General features: G+C 38.5%; 1 protein-coding gene across 2 annotated transcripts; it reads right to left on the bottom strand.

Annotated features, from left to right (window-relative positions):
* Nucleotides 1-6868: 6868 nt before the first annotated feature.
* LOC127845556 (uncharacterized) lies at nucleotides 6869-10731 on the bottom strand. 2 transcript variants are annotated; one of them, XM_052376571.1, is made up of 2 exons: nucleotides 10614-10731; nucleotides 6869-10126 (listed from the first exon to the last, which is right to left on the bottom strand). In XM_052376571.1, the coding sequence occupies exon 2, from the start codon at nucleotides 10113-10115 to the stop codon at nucleotides 8421-8423; it is 1695 nt and encodes a 564-aa protein (XP_052232531.1). In that variant the 5' UTR covers nucleotides 10116-10126; nucleotides 10614-10731; the 3' UTR covers nucleotides 6869-8420. The 2 variants fall into 2 exon arrangements, with proteins under 2 accessions (XP_052232531.1, XP_052232533.1); XM_052376573.1 differs by having other exon boundaries at nucleotides 10522-10658.
* Between the last annotated feature and the right edge of the window lie 8105 nt (nucleotides 10732-18836).

The following is an 18836-nucleotide window of genomic DNA, read 5'->3' as shown; positions in this document are numbered from 1 at the left end:
TTAAACCTGTTTTGTGCGATCCCCATGGGGCAGGTTGCCCTGTAGATCGACTGAGGTAATGGATGGCCCCCAATGTATGCCAGTTGTGCAATCCAGGATGGACACGAGGAACCACATCCCGACAATTTGCAGTTTATCGTTTCCGGATGTGGTTCCAGGGAGCGGTCCTCAACGATCAAGACGGGGGGAGTGTTGTGGCTGACCTGGAGTGTGGCGTGTGACCTACCGGAAGCGCGGGAAGGAGCATGCGCAGACAGAAAAGACGCCGAAAAAGAAAGACGATTGTTGAAATTAGCTGTTGCATTATAATCATTAAAGTATTGTTATATCTTGATCTGTGTGTTTTATTAGTACGCGGAAGTCAAATCACAGTATTTATAACAGTTATATAATTTAAAAGGTCCAATACGTTTAAAGACATGTTGTCGATTGTTCGATGCTTTTGTAGGTTCTACACTTTATTATGCGCCATAAGTTTTGGGTTAACCCAGGTTTAAAGATATTCAACGTGTGTATTTAAAATTGTGTAAATCAATTAAATGTAAGGAAGTCTGTTTCATCTTTATTAGGTGTATTCGGCGAGTTGAGGCGATTTGTTTACCTGAGGAAATGTGCGACACGCTTAAGGATTTGAGAACACTCATAAGAATTTAAATGGGTTGTTATGGTTCTTTTAATATTTCAAGAAACGAAAGATACTGTTTGTATTGAGGTAGTCGCGATTTAGTAGGCGTGTACCATTCTAAATGCATTTGCCCACGTTACATTATCATAAGGCGAATATTTCTCGATGAAAGATTTTACCTTAGACCTTCATTATACAAATTCAATTCACTATTGGGATCTGCTAACGAAAACGTTCTTAAAAATGTTACAAACTATAAAAATATGCACTAGATATACGAGAATCGGCCACCGTCTAATTCATGTATAAATCACACTCCATGTATATGTCACAGAGTCTGTACAATGTAATTGTATTAAGGTTTGTATTTTTTTTTGATAAAAACGTAACCTGAACGAACCGCCCATCGTGTATTTACGCACATTATTTTCTAGATTATGTACTTTGTAATGATCTCCAGTGAAACTCTTGTCTTGCTCGTCCTGTCTTGCTTGAAAATTCAAGCTATAAGAACGAAGGGCACCTTTAACAATACCGCCTTACATTCAATGTAGAATGTATTGGTTATAACTACAAACACTTTAAGTATATTTTATAATCATCTTAGACAAGAGTGAGATAAGAACTTACGCCTAGTCACCGTTTATAATCCTTCGCAATAGTTGTCACTTAACGACATGCCGCCCATAGTCATATCTTACAGCAGACTTATTGCTCTATGCTATATTTAGCTGGAACTTGATGACTTCATGTCCTTCGAATATTAAAAACTTTTTTGTATTAAGTGCTATAAAAATTGCCAATATATGACTAAAACAATACTTAAAATAATATGCGCTTTATTTGCTATCAAAATTGGTTTAAACTATGTCTAAAAAGCTATGGAGAAACTTATGATCAGAGATCAAACAAGACATATATTCAGTTTTTATCACGGCCGACCTAAGACTCAAAATAATGCCGTGGTTTAAATGTCCACGCTTGTCTCACAATTCCAGAATCGTACTATTGACTTTTCTATATTTGCTCCCTCCATTTGTCTTTTAATAATGTCACTTTCATCGATAAAAACGACTTCCATCACTCTTGGCAACGCACCAACTGTTACCACAAAGACCACATGCATGACGTCTTCCCGTTCAGAAGCAGCTGAAACATTAAATGTATTCATAATATAAAGTGTCACAGCTGACAAAGTTATAATAAGCGTAATTTTAAAAAGTAGCATGATGACCTGAAAGTATATAGAGCGATACTTCCGGATCAAGTATTCAAACAAATTTCTAGGAATTCCATGGAAGCTTCCTTTCTGGCGTATTTTTTTAGACTTATTTGTAAGGGAAGTTCTTTCTAGGGTTGCATCGTCATTAACAGACACATTGATGCCTGAAACTTCTACATCATAAGCTTGAGCTACAACATTATTGCGGGTGTCCAAAATAAAACACTTTTCAACAGCTATGGACAGTAGCTCCAAATAAAGATTCCCAAATTGTCGAATAAGTCGAAAAAGTACAATATGGCTACAAAGACAAAAATATAGCCAAAACTGGAAGAAGGAAATACTACAGCTGCTACAAAGCACATTATTAGTATCTGCGATATGAATATAAAAATATCAAGGAAAATTAAACTTGTCACATATGAAAACAATGTAAAAACTATAAAACAGATAACACAAATAAAGACAAGAACAGATTTGGATGACAACAACCTCGAACCAGGATAAAACTTCCTTTGTTCCATAATGGATACCACAAAGCCTTTTATGATAATGCCTCCACCGTTAAATAACGGAAAAGCATTGAAGATAAAGTAAATAACAATTTCCAAAGAACAAAATATATTTAACAGTAAAACAATTGTAAAGAACATGAGTTTATGTCTGTATAACTGCATAAAATGCACATTTTGGGAGAAGAAAAGTCTACGCCAAAACATCCGCTGAAAAGCATCAGAAAGCTGTCTTTACACAATGCAGTCGCCCTGTAATATTCGGGCTTAGTTTCCGGTTCAAGGTGAATCATACATAATACTTCGTCAAGTCCGAAAAATAACGGAGACCATTGTCGTTTTGTCGGCATTCCATTTTCAACAATCTGTTTCAAACTTCTGGGAATTACCGTTATAATAATTCCACGAATACAATAGATGCATATAACTGTTATCGGCCCTCCTAGAATCGGTACAAATGTTTTTCGGCCATCATCAGCCGCGGCTAGAAAAGACACGAATCCTAAAGGCTTGCCTTTAGAAACAAGATCACCTACAGTTATTGTGTTAATTGAACCAATACCGTCTTTATACATTAAAAATTATTAAAACAATAACACGGGTACACTAAGCACGCACAAAAATCGTCTCAGACGGGAAAACATTAAGGAATGATTATGTTTGAAGCCGGATACCATTCTCGAAGGCAAATCTGACAAAGTCAATGGTTGTTTTCCATCAAGGAATATCCATTTGTCGTCTTCTTGTCTTTCTTGAGATAAAGATGCAGATATATTCAGTCTGTCGTGGTCATATGGTTAAATGATTTCCGATTTTGACATTGCGCCGAGTATATTGAATCCAAATAACGGAAAGAATATCAAAATAGAATTCCGACAAAATACGGTCCAGTAGTGCACATTGTCCATTTATTCTGCTTTTGGTTGCATTCCGGCTTTGAATGTGTTCCGTTAGCGTAATCATAGTTTAATTCACAGCATGAGTATGCAAAGATATTAGTTGGAAAATTAAAATAAAGTCCAGCAAGATAGCCGATGCTGGTACTGAAATCTTTTAGTAATGTCACATAACAGAAATACTGTTGTTGAAATCTATGTTCGTCATTCGTGTATTTGAAACCTCTTCAGAAAATGCCGTCACTGCGTTCATCATTGACATGTTATCACCAAATATTACTTTACACTGAAGAGAATTTTCATCTGGTATTGATTCGACAGCCATATATGTAAATTCTAATGTCCTTGCATCTAGCAGGGAAAATGAGACTATACCGAAGTCAATAAACCACCTGAGGTTCGGATATTTTGAGCGCTTGGTTGAGTAGGTCCAGAATCAATGATGTGGCAATACCACGTCAGCATGGCTCGACTCCACGACGGAGGTCCCAATGATTCTCTGTCGGAATTTGACGAATGCTGGATTCGATTCATGGTATTGAATATAGAAAAAGTGTTGGCTTTCGTTCCACACCTTAAATTTGCACAATGGTAAAGTATCATTGCTTACATTCTCCTCGGCGTAACTGCTCATGGTTGGAGTCAAAGCGACTTCACCGAACGTATCCACTGCTTAAAGCGCTATGGCAAATAACAGGTGTAAACTTCGAACCCCCTTCATGAGGTTTTTGCTATAAATTTGTCAAACATACTGGTGTTTGTATCGATACGAAACGTCTTATTCAAAGTTTATGATTTTCATTTTTTTACAAAACGATATACTTCTACTTTTGCAAATACCCGACGCATTTTATATGATAATCAATATAGCAAAGATACCATTACATTTTTCTTTAACTATTTTCAAACAACCATTTTGCATTTTCTTTTGCGTTATACAATAGTTATATGAAACATTATTAGCAAAATATCGAATACAATTATTTGCGCTTTTCATATATTATTTTCAATGTAAATTCTGATGTACTTACTGTGTACTTATTTAACAGTCTGATCTCGATACTTTATACATATGGGCGATCCTTATATGCCTTGACGCAGATAAATATGGAGTTAAAAAATCTTCAGTAAATTGATCTATAACACCTTTGTATTGTCTTTAACACTTTCATGTGATTTTTATTAACAGCTTTGACTTGGTATAGGTCAATAGAGACAACGGAACAAAAACAACTACTCTGCCATGCGCATTGGTTAAAATGACTCCATTCACGTTTGTCTATTCGGACACCACAGGGCGGTAGTTAAACATTAATCGCACAGTTAAATCTTCCCGAATGCCGCGTTTCACAATTGTGAAATTTGAAGTAAATATGATAAATTACCTATAACTTCCGTCATATGATTAAAAAAAATTATATACACGGGCTTATTCGTTTTAAAAACGTAATATTATTGTAAATTGTATTCCCGGTTTTAATTTTTACATTCCTTAAGAATGTATTTAATTTTATTTCAGTTAGCTTTAAATTAAAGCTCGGATGAAGTTTGCTTAACATAATTTTTAGTATTCCTAGATTTAATGTAATCAACAACCGTGTTTTCATATTCTGACTTGAACAGTTTTTGTTACTTTTCATTGGTCAATCAGTATTCACGTGACATACTTATACATACACATGTGTATTTGATTAATCTTTTTTGTCCGCAGGCATATATTGCAAAATAGTGTAGCCATTAAAGATGACACTTAGAAAGATTAGTATGCAACGAGCTGTGGCATTATCATGCATGGATAATGCCCTTGTAAGTTCATGTTAATGTCTTTAACAAAATCAAGTTAATCACTGTAGTGTTATATTTCTAAAGCATATTATATTCCAAAATTATTATAACTAGAACTTCCATTAAACCGTCGCATTTAAATTCAAAATACACACATTTAAGCTACGACATTAAAAAAGACACATTTTTTTTATAAATAAATGCAGAAAAACAAGTCACACAAGAGAATAAATGACTGGCCCCTACGTCCTTACGACATTTATATAGAATTCGTGTTAAAAAATATTTTGAAATCAATACTGTGTTATCATCATAAGACGTTCATAGATAGTCCATTCTGTCTTCCCCTGAAAATTTGCAGACCAAGTATTGACCCTGAAATTCTGCGATATTGAATATAATGCGTTATTGTAACTGGGCCGACATGTATATCAATGTTGCGTATGAACATGCAAAGAACAGTCTGGATTTCTCTACACTGATCAGTGTTACATACTTGACGCTGTTGTCATTCATCTCCAAAACGACGCAGTGATGAGACCAATGTTATATGGAATTTCTCTCAAATCAGTCTATAAAATATTCACAAATTTTCATTCGGGTCTACTGGCGGAAAAGTTTTCCAGAATTTAATTAGCTGTTGATTAAAGGCATGTAAGGTGAACTGCAGAGTTAGCAGCTTCCTCGAAAAAACAACAACAGTTATTTCGTGCGTTTGAGTATAGAACACAACCAATCAGAAATAAAATGTAAAGCAAATATGCTCGAAGCAGTTTCAAAATCTCGTTTTTTAAGTGTGTTCTGAAAGTTGTCAGCAGGCATGGGTCTGTTATACGTGGATTGTTTCCTTATAGTCAGCGAACAGAAACAAAACATGTGAAATTAGGGATGGAAGGTAAATTATAAACAACGATAACATTTTCCGCTCGGTAGGGATGTTAATGTGTATATACTTCAAAATTATAGTCGTGTAACAACCTTTTTTGAGATGGGTAACTTTAGTATACTTCCCTTTATGTTTATCTTCCTTAGTTAAGTTTCTTTAAAAAAAAAAGTATGTTTAAAGGTAAATATATCTTCCGTGAAAAATGTCGAGTTTGTTTAAAATAAATGTTTACTTGTGAGATTGTATAGGTGTGTTCTTTAAACATGTCTCAACGCGAGAGTGTCTATGAAGACCATTTGTGGTTCATTTTCCCAGTACACTTACATGTGATCGGCTCATTTTAGAACGTTTAGTCAGTCATTAATGCATTACTGAAATGTTATCACGCTTAAACCAGTTTCGATGTGTTTGAAAAAATAAACACAATCATCATTTGGTTTTATGTAGCAATACACTTCGAAAAAATTTTATTTCAATTTCTTTTTTAAATTGTGTAGGTAATTTAACAGGGAAGAGGACAATTACAACGAGCGAGGCATGGTATAGGGGACATAACCCATGGTTATGGTTAGGTTAGGGTTAGGATTAGGGGTCGGGTAAGGGTTAAGGTATGGGTTAAGGCTAACTCTAACCCAAACCTGACCCCTAACTCTAACCCTAACCCTAACCCTCTAACCCCCACATGCGCATTACTATACCATGCCTCGCTCGTTGTCGTTGTCCGCTTCCACATTTAACAGACCCATTCTTTGTCAAAAAATCTTGGACATTTCTTCACAGCTATCACAGGTGGTCAGATTTCCGGTTAAAATATACGTGGTTTGTTACCAATCCCATCTGTAATCATTGTTTTATGTGTTATGTTTGTGAATCTGTATTATTCTATTATTATTGTACTATTGAATTATGTGTTATTATGTATGATTATACAAGTAAGAACAATTTCATTTGATTGGTTTTATCAAGCGATTGAAAAGACACATTTGAGCACAAGTGTATTTCGATTCTAAGAAAATATAACAAGTAAATAAAAATATTTTGGAAAAAGTATTATACATTTACGTTTAGAAAATAAACATGATGCAAATATAAACCATAATTTAACACAATATAAAGGCTTTATAAGATTATGTATTTTTTTATTTTGTAATTTATACTCAATATACTTAATAACTTAACAAATATTAAAATTTAAAACAATAAAATGTCACAATGTTGGTAGTATGAAAACGGCCCTGGTTCAAATAAGTTTCAACACAATAAGTAATTCATATACATAAGCACAACATAAACAAATTCCTTATTATATAAAACTCAATTATAGCCTTAATATGCTTGAAAAATTCGCACTTTCTTTTAATTGTAAATGAATTATTGATTGGTAAAATAAACCTACTTTAGCGCGCGCTGTGTGAGGCAAAAGTGCACAGCTTTTATCTCAATGGTGGCTACAATTTCCATAACAGATTCGGTTTGTCTATTTCTATGAATTTTGAATTTGGTACCAGCATTTTAAATTGCGAAGATTTTAATACTTGTGCAGAATTGTTTGTCCTTGAGTTTATAAGTAAATTCAATACTTAATATGTAAGTCCCACTCAGCAACGCTCTGACCGTAACTAAAAGTATCACTTGATTTTGTCAGAGAATCTGATGACGTCAGCTTTCGGCATTTTGAAACTATAAACATGCCAAACACGCGTTACGTGAACATTTCGGTATTTCAAGTTAGGAGCTAAGAACTTGTTTTACACCGTCCAAGGTCTTCGGTTATTTCAGACCGATTCCTCCAGTACCTCAGAATGGACTGTTCAATCTTGTTCTCCTCTAACTGTCGTTTTAACATATCATTGTCATCTAACATGATAATCTCCAAAACTCTTGGCAACGCACCGACAATAACTATGAATATCACGTGCATGACGTCAGACGACTCCGATGGTTTTTGCATTTTATATTTGGCCATTATTGACATCGTCAAAATAACTAATATTATAATCAGCGCGAAGTGAAATATCAGCTTCAAAACCTGAATATGTACGGGTCGATGTTTGTTGACTAAGTATTCAAAAAGGTCTTTTGGTATGCCATGCGTATGTCCCTTCTGATGTGTTTTCCTTGGAGGTTGCTCAAGTTTTATTCTCTGCAACGTGTTGTGTGGAACTTCAATAACAACGTTATTCACACGAATGTTTCGGACACCCGTAGCCCGCACGTTGGAGATTTCTATTGTTCCGCGTTGAATACACACGTGGTTAACATGGACGTCCAGATCCTGTGATTTCTCAACAGCCATTGATAGCAGATCGAAATAAGTTTCCCCAAATCCTCGAGCAAGTCGAAACAGGTAATACAGCAGAACTACAAAGAAAAACAGATGACCGAACGCAACGGAAGGGAAAAGAATGACTGCTACAAACTTAAAAATAGCAACTTGTGAGATGAACACAAAACTCTCAAGGAAAATCAAAATAAGTATGTATCCAAACAAAGATTACAGAACTACACAGATTAAGACACAAAACAAGAATAATGGAGTCGGACAAATGCAGCTCAGCCATTTATAGTACCGCCGTTGAGCCATTTTTGTCAATACTGCTCCTTTAATTATAATACCGGTAATGTTGATTAATGGAATCAGGTTATAAACGACACACAGTACTATTTCCATTAAACAAAGGAATGCAACAAAAGGCAAAACCACAAAGAATAAACACCCAGTTGAGCGTTTTAATCGTTGTATCCTCTTCTGCTGCATATAAAACAATTTGTGCCAAAATGACTTTGTGAACATCATATAAAAGCTCCCCCGACAGACAGCTGCCGCTCGGTGGTATCCGGGCTCCGTCACTTGCTCTATTTGCGCCATGCAAAGAATTTCATCAAGACCGAGGAAAAACGGCGACCACGGTCGTTCCTTTGGCGTTCCATTCTCTATCACCTGTTTTAAACTTCGAGGTAGGACAAGCAGAACGATTCCGATGCACACGTAAAGAATCATAGCCCCGGTCGGACAACCAAGTATTGGGACAAACACCTCTCGGGCATCAGTTGAATTCGCAAGAACTGAAAGAAAGCCCAGTGGATTGCCTCGTCTAACCAGATCATCTACAGTTATCTTGTTATTAACTCCCATGCCGTTTCTGTACATAAATAGTTTGATATACAGTATGACTGGAGTAAAAAACATGCACAGAAAACGTCGCAATCTCGAAAAAAGAACCGGATGTGCGGTTTTGAATCGTGTCATACTTTGTGCAGGAAGATGTGATAATGTCATAGGCGACTTTCCATCGAGGTAGACCCATTTACGATCATGTTCATTATTAGAAAAAGAACAAAGTTCAGACAAACTATCGTGGTCAAAGGATTTAATAATTTCGTCCGTTCCCAAGCAGTGCAATAAATCCAAAACAAGAATTGGAATGTACATAAGTAAACTAACGCCAACGATATATGGACCAATGGTGCACAGTGTCCATTTCTCTTGTAACGTATCGCAAACCGGTTCCGAATACTCGCTTAAGACGTAATCATAAGTAATAACGCAGCAAGAATATTTCAAAGACGGCGTTGGGTAATTCAAGTAGAGTCCGGCATAATATCCGAGTCGAGACGTAGCTCCTTTCATTTCAGTCAAATAACAGAAGTATATTTCTTCAAACACATGAACGCCGTTCACAGTTTCATTATCCACAAGTTCAGCCAGGGCATTCGCGATATTGATCATGGAGTAATTTGCACCAAAGTCTACCAAACACCGTGACGTTGATCGACTCCTGAGATCAACGAAAGGGATTTCTAGCGTTTTCGTGTCGAGGAGGTCAAACGTAAGCAGCCCGAAGTCGAGATTCCAAAACAGGTACGGATATTTTGTAGTCGCTGTCGATGACGTAAAGAACCAGATGTGCGGCTTCAATACCTGAGGTTCACATTTTTCAACAACAAAGTTGTCCGCGAATTGTATTCTAAACTTAACGAATTTTGGATCTAGTTGACGCAGTCGGCTTTGAAAATAAAATTTAGAATTTTCCCAAATATAGAATTCACACAAGGGAATTTGTTTTGTTACAGCGGGTCCATTTAAAGATGCGATGCTTTCGGGTATATGGAGTTCAGCCGTTGATGGCATGAAGAATGTCCAACACCATATTGCGCCCAGATTTTTTTTGAATATATGATACTGCATTGTTTAAATATCTGAAAACAATTAATGACAGTTTATATTAAGACAATCGGGTTTTTGACTCGGAGCAATAAGGGCAATGAGGTTCGGCTAGATCACATTAGTAAATACAAAGGTCCCAGTGTTGATAAATAACCTATTGTTTTTTTTTATGTATTTCTTTTTTTAAAATAATATTTTTTTATAATAAAATCACATCAAAGCAAGTAAAATAATATTGTCATAACAATTATATTATTTTATAAGTAACGACATGATTTATGAATTATTGTCATATTGTGTCGTCTTTTACATGTATTTACATAAGACATAACCGTAACTTTAACGCGGAAGACAATACATATATTTCTACATGAACTTGAAAGATCATTGTTTATATTGGTAAAACTGCAATATATAACGCACTTACTAATTAAGTCCCAATTTTCATATCCAGTAACATTTATTTAACTTTAAAAAGTTAACAAGTAAGACCGTGTTAATATTATACGGCGAACTTACTCTGAAATAACGTTGTGCTCAACAATCGCTTTCCTTAAATACAACTTGTTACTTAGGTTACAAAATTAAACAACATGTTGAAGAAAAACGGCATTGCTTAACTAGGTAAATAATCTTCCTTGATGCTATCATTTTACGAACATTGGTAGGATGTTTATTTCAACTTAAACTACCTGTACAATCGGAAAAATATTGGGCAATAGAGTGATTACTAATGAGGATATACATGTCCGTCGTGCTTACTGAGTTAACAAACAGAACTAAGTCACTTTGAAAGATAGCATAAAACCACACAAAAAATCGTGTTTTTTTTGTTTTAAATATACAACATGTGAAGGTTTAAGCAATACAAATTGTAAAACGAAATTAACTTTTGAATTTGTTTTTAATTTTTAAACATAATGTCCTGAAACTATCCTATAATCAAGTTAATAAATGTTATCTGTGAAGCACACAGATGATTGTTTATTAAGTGATCGCAAATCAAACTGGCTTCGTGGATGGGAGATCTCGATCGAATTATTAAGAACAATTTTAAATATATATTGACCTTAACAGAAGTTGACAAAATAAAAATACAACCGCATGCAGATGTTCGGAACAAAAATAGTATGTCTCCTCTTTGCTGGACTGTAAAATGGGGAATTTGGAACGATTGTGCTCAACACTTGTCAACAAGATTCAACAAGTGCCGCAACACTCCGGTCATTTTTACCTTAAGTGATTGGTTTACTAATTGACCATTTAGTCGATAAGTAATTTTGTCATGCTATAATGTTGCTCTAACTGTGTGTTCAAAACCAGTTTCACTAAATCTATAAGAGTGTATATGAGTTCAAATCATTCATTTGGTTCTCAATATATGACATTTGACATACACATCTTAAATCTATCTTCAAGATAAAAATCGCATACAAGATATTCTTGAAATAAGATGTGTACTCATGGCGTGCAGTCAGTCGCGTAACTTAACTGACAGGTTTTTGAAAAGCAAATGTAGCCATGGGCAGAGATTTTTTTATTAAACGCATTTACTGTTGTCAGTACCCTTATTATATCCAATAACTTGGAAATAAAATGTTCATTTTCAGATGGTGTTTAAACAGAATCTAAAAACTTTCTTAGTGATGATTATTATGACAATCAACGTTACTCAAACTGACGACGCAAAGTAGTCTCACCAGTATCATAAAGCATTACTAATGCTGATGATATTGCTATTACTTTCTTTTCTATTTTAAGATTTGTTCACTTATGTATTTTATATTCAATGCGGAAATGAATTAAGACAACGTGCGACTGAAACATGATTACAAAACGAAATAGCAGGAACAAAATAGCAGGAACATAAAATAGTTCATGACAACCGAGTCCTTCGGAAAATTTATACCAAAAGAGAGGACTGGACAAGAAGGAAATGAAATTCAAAGAAGATTACTAAATGTGAATTAAAATATATGTAAGATAGCCTCTGCTGTATTACCAATCAACATACAAATAATATGCTTATAACGTAAATTTGATTATAAAGACAATTCTATTTTATTAACGAACATTTTTTAGATAATAGCCAGGTAATTTATTTACTTTATCCGTAAATTAACTGGAATCTCGACTTCGGCTGCGTGCTCGCCATATACCTTCTTCAAACAAAGACGATAGAAATACCCTTTGAAGCTCTGAAGACTGAATCAAATCCAAGTTGTTTTGTTAACTACGGTGCAAATGAATCCATGATCAATGTTGCCAATGCTTTATCGGAACTTGTGGTTAATGAAACAATGCGAGAATTACACGAGTTTGAACATATATTTCTCTGCTATTTATCTGAAATCAATGAAACGAAATCAGCATGAGGGTTTAATGCTGGTATATGCATTAATTATCCGGCTGCATTTGTACAATGGTCTTGCTGAAAGATGGACTACCATTACAGCGTTGAACAATATTCAAAAATCGGTGTGCAACAAAACAACGGGAGAAATAGACAATATGTGCAATTGGCCGATACATATATCGTGTGCGTCCTTATTTTGTTTCACTGTCCTATACTGGAATTCCAATTACTTCATGCAATATCGTTGGAAAAATTCGTTCAGTTAAATGTTCAAGAGGATATGATTGATTTCACAATCGAAATGCATAAAATCAATATTGATGCCCACTGGATTTTCCTCGACAGAACTACGCCTTTGACCTTGTCGCATCTATCAGCAAAGCAGGTGGCGGTATTGAAGAACGGGCATACGAGCGTATGCTCGCGAATACAATTATGGATATTAATACATTTTTTTCAAGTAAAATTCATTTTAATTACTACATATTAATACTTACCTGCTATCTAATAGCTACTACCTCCAAGGTGGGTAATTTATCCGGAAATTTCTGGATCCGCCGCCTAATGCCCGCGATTGAGACTAGGTCGGAACATAGTGTAAGGTTACCTAGCTAAACCGATGCCCCGCAATACACATTCCTCTTCCAATATATACAAAAATATTAGTCGAAGAGCGGGGTGAGAGGTGGGACTCACCGATAGCAGGTAAGTATTCAGTTATTAAAATGAATTTTACTTGAAAGATTTGCTTTAATGTCATACATACGTTACCTGCTATCTAATAGCTGAATTTGCAGCTGCGGCTGGAAGTTTCGCGTATAGCGCCCCAATCCCCATCATAGCAAAACCCATATCCAGGGTTATCAGCTAATGATAGCAGAACCCATACCCATGGCTAATCTTCGTTAGTACGGTATTGACTTTGACCTCTCGGATAAGAGTAAGTACGTCTATGTCGTAAAAGACACTACCGTTTGTGAAACTACAAGGGGCCCAACAAATACATGTTGTCTTGTTGGCACTCAAGAGAACGAAGATAAAAGGAGGAGAAGGTGGTCGGATTCCGCCAGAAAGCATATTGGAGCACGTCAGAGAGTGGGGTGTGATTATATACACACCCACGAAGCTGAAAGAGCTCGAAATGCATGCGGTCTGCTCTTAAAAAGGGATGAATCCATGGATGAGAGAAAAGAGTAAGCATTTCATTGTTGAGGCTACCCAATGAGAAATATAAGCAGCAGACACATCGCTCCCCCACCCCTTTTTAAAGGAATGAATAGTCTTTTGCGAGAACCTCGAATGAACTTAACTCTGCTGAGGTAAAACTTCAAAGCTCTGACTGGGCAGAGGAGTCTATCTTCATCTTCATGTCCACAAGTTCAAGAAAGACTTGGGACCTTGAAGGGTATAGAAGCCATAGAGGGGAGAATATTTAGCAAGGAATCCTGGCTGACACATCAAAGTGACGGAGCCATCGGATCAAAACGAAGATTGCCGTCTTCGATAGAAAGAGCATGCATTTCACTTCTCCTTTAGGCTGAAGCCATAGTTAGAAGGAAAACGGTCTTCCAGGTCAGGAACTGTAAAGAAGCCTGATGAATGGGTTCATATGGAGCCTAAGTAAGCGACCAAAGAACGCAAGTCAAATTCCATTTAGGGGTAAGGGAACGAGAAACAGGCCGTTGAAGTTCCATGGCTCGGAACAGTTTCGAAATGGCTGGGTCTTGTGATGACTTACGAAAAGCCAATGAAGCGAAAGCATAGATCTGTATCCTTTGATTGGGGTAAGAGAAAGTTTCTTATCATCAAAGAAATAGATGAGAAAAATCCGCTATGCGTCTAGCAAAGGGATTGAGGGGATCAATTGTCCTTGAATACACCAGTCAGAGAAGAGCTTCCAAAGAGCATCGTAGACTGTTCTGGTGGAATTTCCCCTTGCAGAGGCAACGAGGGTTTAATCCCTAACAGAAAACCTGTTCTTCTGTAGGGATTGCCGGTTAACGGCCAGACATGTAGTGGAACATGTCTGGATCTGACTGAAATCTGCCTCTCTGAGATAGGAGATCTGACTTGTGAGGAAGTTTCACAAGAGACTGAGAAGGTCGTTGAACCAGAATATCCTGGGCCACCAAGGGGCGACCAGGAGGATCTGGCGAGAGCTCACCATAATTTCTCCAACATTTGGGGAATTAGAATGGGTGAGAGATAGGCGTAAGCGTCCAGTTGGTCCCCAGCAAACGAAAGAGCTTCTACCTCGCTGCTGGATCGTAAACTGGACTCACGTACAGAGGAAGTCTGTGGTTGACTCTGGTCGCAAACATATCGACCAGTGGATAACCGAACGTGAGAAAAATCTGGTTAGCCACTTCCTTATGAAGTGTCCAATCAGACGGAAGGAACTGGTGTTTGCGAGACAAACCGTCCAACAGGGCGTTGAGGCGACATGGTATGTGTTTGGACGAGAGAGATGTTGAGGCTTTTGCAAATAACGAGTAAGTTCCTGGTTTCCGGACATAGGAAGTGAGAGTGTTTTCACCCCTGTGCCTGGATGTAAGCCACGACTGATGTGTTTTCTGTTGGCACAATCACACAGGAGTCCCGATGATGTGATTGGAAATGAGATACAGCTAGAACAAGAGATGTGTTTGTCAGAAACACAATGCCCCCTACTTCGCCGCTTTGATTTGTGTTTTTGTTTTTTTATTATATCCCTTAAACGAATATAACTTCCCTTGTAAAAATGAGCTGTACCTGCCAAATGATAAATATAAATTATCTTCCTTTAAAGCTTGTTACTTTCCTTGGATTTGTTTTTTTATCTTTGACCTTGAAGGATGACCTTTACCTTTCACCACTCAAAATGTGCAGCTTCATGAGATACACATGCATGCCAAATACCAAGTTGCTATCTTCAATATTGCGAAAATTATGGCCAATGTTAAAGTTTTCGGACGGACGGACGGACCGACAGTTAAAATGTTTTATTCCACCCTATCGGTGGCATAATAACTGCTCGCATTTCGAGATTGTTGATGTGCAGTTGAGAATACTGAGGAGACCACATTCCTGTGTTTATCAGGCTGAGTGGTTCCAGGTGAGCGCCCCAAACTTCCTTGCTCGCATCCGTATGAGATGTAAGGAATGTACTCCTGCCAAAAAGAGTCTCCTAGTCTAGCCACCACTGAAGGACGGAAGGATGGGAATCTGTTAGCAGATTGTCCGAAGACCATTTCCAACAAGCTGAGAGATAATGCTGAAGAGGAGGTAGGAAGAGACGTCCCAGCAGAATGCCCGTTGACCGGACCGGTCATAGAATGCCCTGTGACCGGACCGGTTAATGACCGACCGGTGGCCGAAGCCACGTGGTCAAGGACGGGTGGGGAAAAGTCGCGGCAAGCCGAACTTTCCCCACTCCGACCAGACTTGAAAGTCGGTTGACTAGAAAAGTGTTGAACACTTTTAACTCAATGACCGGTCTCGAGTTATCGCTTTTCTTCAACCTGGAAAAAGGCGACTGTAAAATCCTTGAGAATAAGGGTCTTGAACCATTTCTATCGCCTGTTATTCCAAGAATCCGAGAACGGAATATGGAATTTGTGGATGAGGAGAAACCAGATCTATTGGGACGCGGGAAAGTGGAGGCCTTTTTTCGAATTGAAAGGTGAGGCTTTTTGTAACAAGGAAATGAACCCACGCGTCCGAAGTAATTTGGAGTAATCGATTAGCAAAGTGCAGAAGTATGGCCGTGACTGGTACCTCCGGCATCGGAGGTGGTGGCGGTATAAAGGTGGGATCCCTAGGGCTGACATTGGGAAGGTCCGCCCTTGCCGGTCGAAGGTTGAAAGTCTTCTGATCCGGCTTGGGTTTGCCTTTTTTCCAAGAATCCTTACCAGAAGACTTCTGTATGAAGACGGCCTGTATAGGAAGACGGCCTGTCAGGGGCCGAATGTGGAATAGGAGAAGGCCTTTTAGACAAAAAGTTGTTCGGGGGCTTAGAAGCTGGACTCTTAAAAACCCCTTGGCGCAGGCCAGAGTTGTTTCTCGCTAAAGAAGCAAATACCTGGCCTTCCCTGTCAGCCGTGATTGTCGCCTGTATCCTGCCTCCAAAAAGGGAATCTGCTGTGAAAGGAGCAGTTCTGAGCGAGTTCACGCCTGGCTCCAACAGGAAATTTTGAGGCAGGGAAGAGAAGATGATATCCCTTTAGATCCTTAGCATCTCAGACATTAAAGACGCAGCATTATGTGATAAAAACTGCGTAGTCCGCGAAAGATTAAGAAATAAGGCAATGAGTTCCTCTGAAACTGAGTCCGATAGCTCCCAAGCCATCTTCAAGGCTGTGGCCGCCATGAGGTCTAGCTGGTAGTGAGACCTATGGATCGGCGCTCTCTCAGTTCCCTATACTCCAACATTGAGTAAGGAAGTGAGATAGGGATAGAAGCAAGTGGCATAGTAAGCGAAAGCTTGCCGAACCATCTGCAAGACCAGTGGTCTGCATGTAGCAAGCTGAGACAGAAGAAGGAATACCAGATGGAGGTATTTCGTAAGCTTCTAGCATCAGTGGTTCATTACCGGCACCAGAATGAAAATAGCTTGGGAGGAAGGCCGACCAGAGACCAAGTCTGCGGAGTGACTTTTGAAACAGCCAGTCGCCGGTAGAGCATCAGTTTTGAAAGGCACAAAGTGTCCTGAAGACTGCTGAATCCATTATTTTCTTGGATTCGATGGAGTTGCAGCCTGGGAGTATACGAATACTCCCAGAAGATACCCTTGGGCTGAAAAGTTAACCGTAGTGGCGAGTGTCCCCTGACCCTGGAGCCTGAGAGTTAAACGAACTTAAGTTCGTAGACAAATTAGGCCCAGTGGCTGTAGAAACGGCTGAAACGTGTGGTTGAGGCCAATTAGAAGACCGACACATGTGGAAGGGAGTCCTGAGATTCCGTCAAGGAATAAGACACTGAAGTCTCCTGAAGTAGCGTTTCCGCGAGCGTTGGCGTGATCGCTTACGAAAGGATCGACGTCGAGAACTGCTGGAATAAGGAGAGCGTGCCCGATGTCCACTCCGGTAGTGATGAGGGCTTGTCGAAGCAAACGATGAGTCCCGCGACGACGAGTCAGAGAAGGAGGAATGTCCGGAGACATCTGACGATAAACGTTTACGTCTGTGGCTAGGGGTAGGAAAGCTACTGCGCCTACGGTTGTGAAGTGCCGACAACGTCATGTTAACGTCTAGCCGGATGTTGTAATCCGGTGTCTCTCTCTCTCTCTTCTTTTTCATTGTTTTCTTTCTGTTTTATGTTTCTTTCTTTTCTAGTTTTCCATTTTCTTTTCCCTTTTCTCTTCTTTCTTTACCCGGTGCCCGGTAACCGGTGTCCGGTGACCGGTACCCGGTGAACGGACCGGTCATAATATGACCGGCGACGTCACCGGGCAATGCCTGGTGCCCGGTGAACGGACCGGTCATAAAATGACCGATGGCGTCACCGGGCAAAGACCGACATATGGCCGGAGCCACGAGGTAGGCGTCAGACCGACGTATGGCCGGAGCCACATGGTCGACGTCACCGGGCAAAAACCGACGTAGCCACGTAGTCTGGCCAGTAACCGTTGCCCGGCACAGGAGCCAAGTGGTCAAGGACGGGTGGGGGAAAAGTCGCGGCAAACTTAACTTCCCCCACTCCGACAAGCCAGACGCCAAAGAGCCACAGGGACGGGATGTTTTCCACGATTTCGGCTCTGGAACGTCCTACGGTTCGTAGCCTTACGCCAGTTCCCATCTGACCATTCTTCTTGTAGAATTGCATCTGCGATCATGCGTGCAGCAGGTACATGAAAGACAAGAGTAATACATATGAAAACAATTAACTGGCCATCTACCAGAGTGTCATGCGGCACAGTAAATTCATTATTGCACATAATGCAAATGATTAATATTCTCTCAGTTTATTATTCTAAAAGAGAACGTTACGTGCACGCTTGAATACACTCTGCCCTCTCATGACCACAAAAACCGCGATTGGGCATAAATTAAACAAAAGTGTGATACAATTCAATGAAAATAAAACGGATAATAAGTTGATAGACAAATATAAAACTTCTCTAAACAAAAACCCGACGTGAATACAGTGAACAAATCGAAATTTAAATCAATTTTCAAAGACAACAAAATGGCGTTGTTTATAGGTTACGCATGCGCAATTAATTTCCTTCTATATTACATATAACAGTTGAAGTTCCATTTCAATTTTTACCATGACCAAGCGTTTCAGCACTATATCATTATACATCATTGGACAGATAAATGCATAATCTTTTGAAAAAAAAATGTCATCAAATTCTATCAAGTTGACTGCATGTAACCCTGCAAACAGGAGTTCCGGTTTTGGGT

The sequence above is a fragment of the Dreissena polymorpha genome, chromosome 9 (genome assembly GCF_020536995.1).
Source record: "Dreissena polymorpha isolate Duluth1 chromosome 9, UMN_Dpol_1.0, whole genome shotgun sequence".
NCBI classification, from domain to species: Eukaryota; Metazoa; Mollusca; class Bivalvia; order Myida; family Dreissenidae; genus Dreissena; species Dreissena polymorpha.
This window is presented reverse-complemented; position numbering and strand designations above follow the sequence as displayed.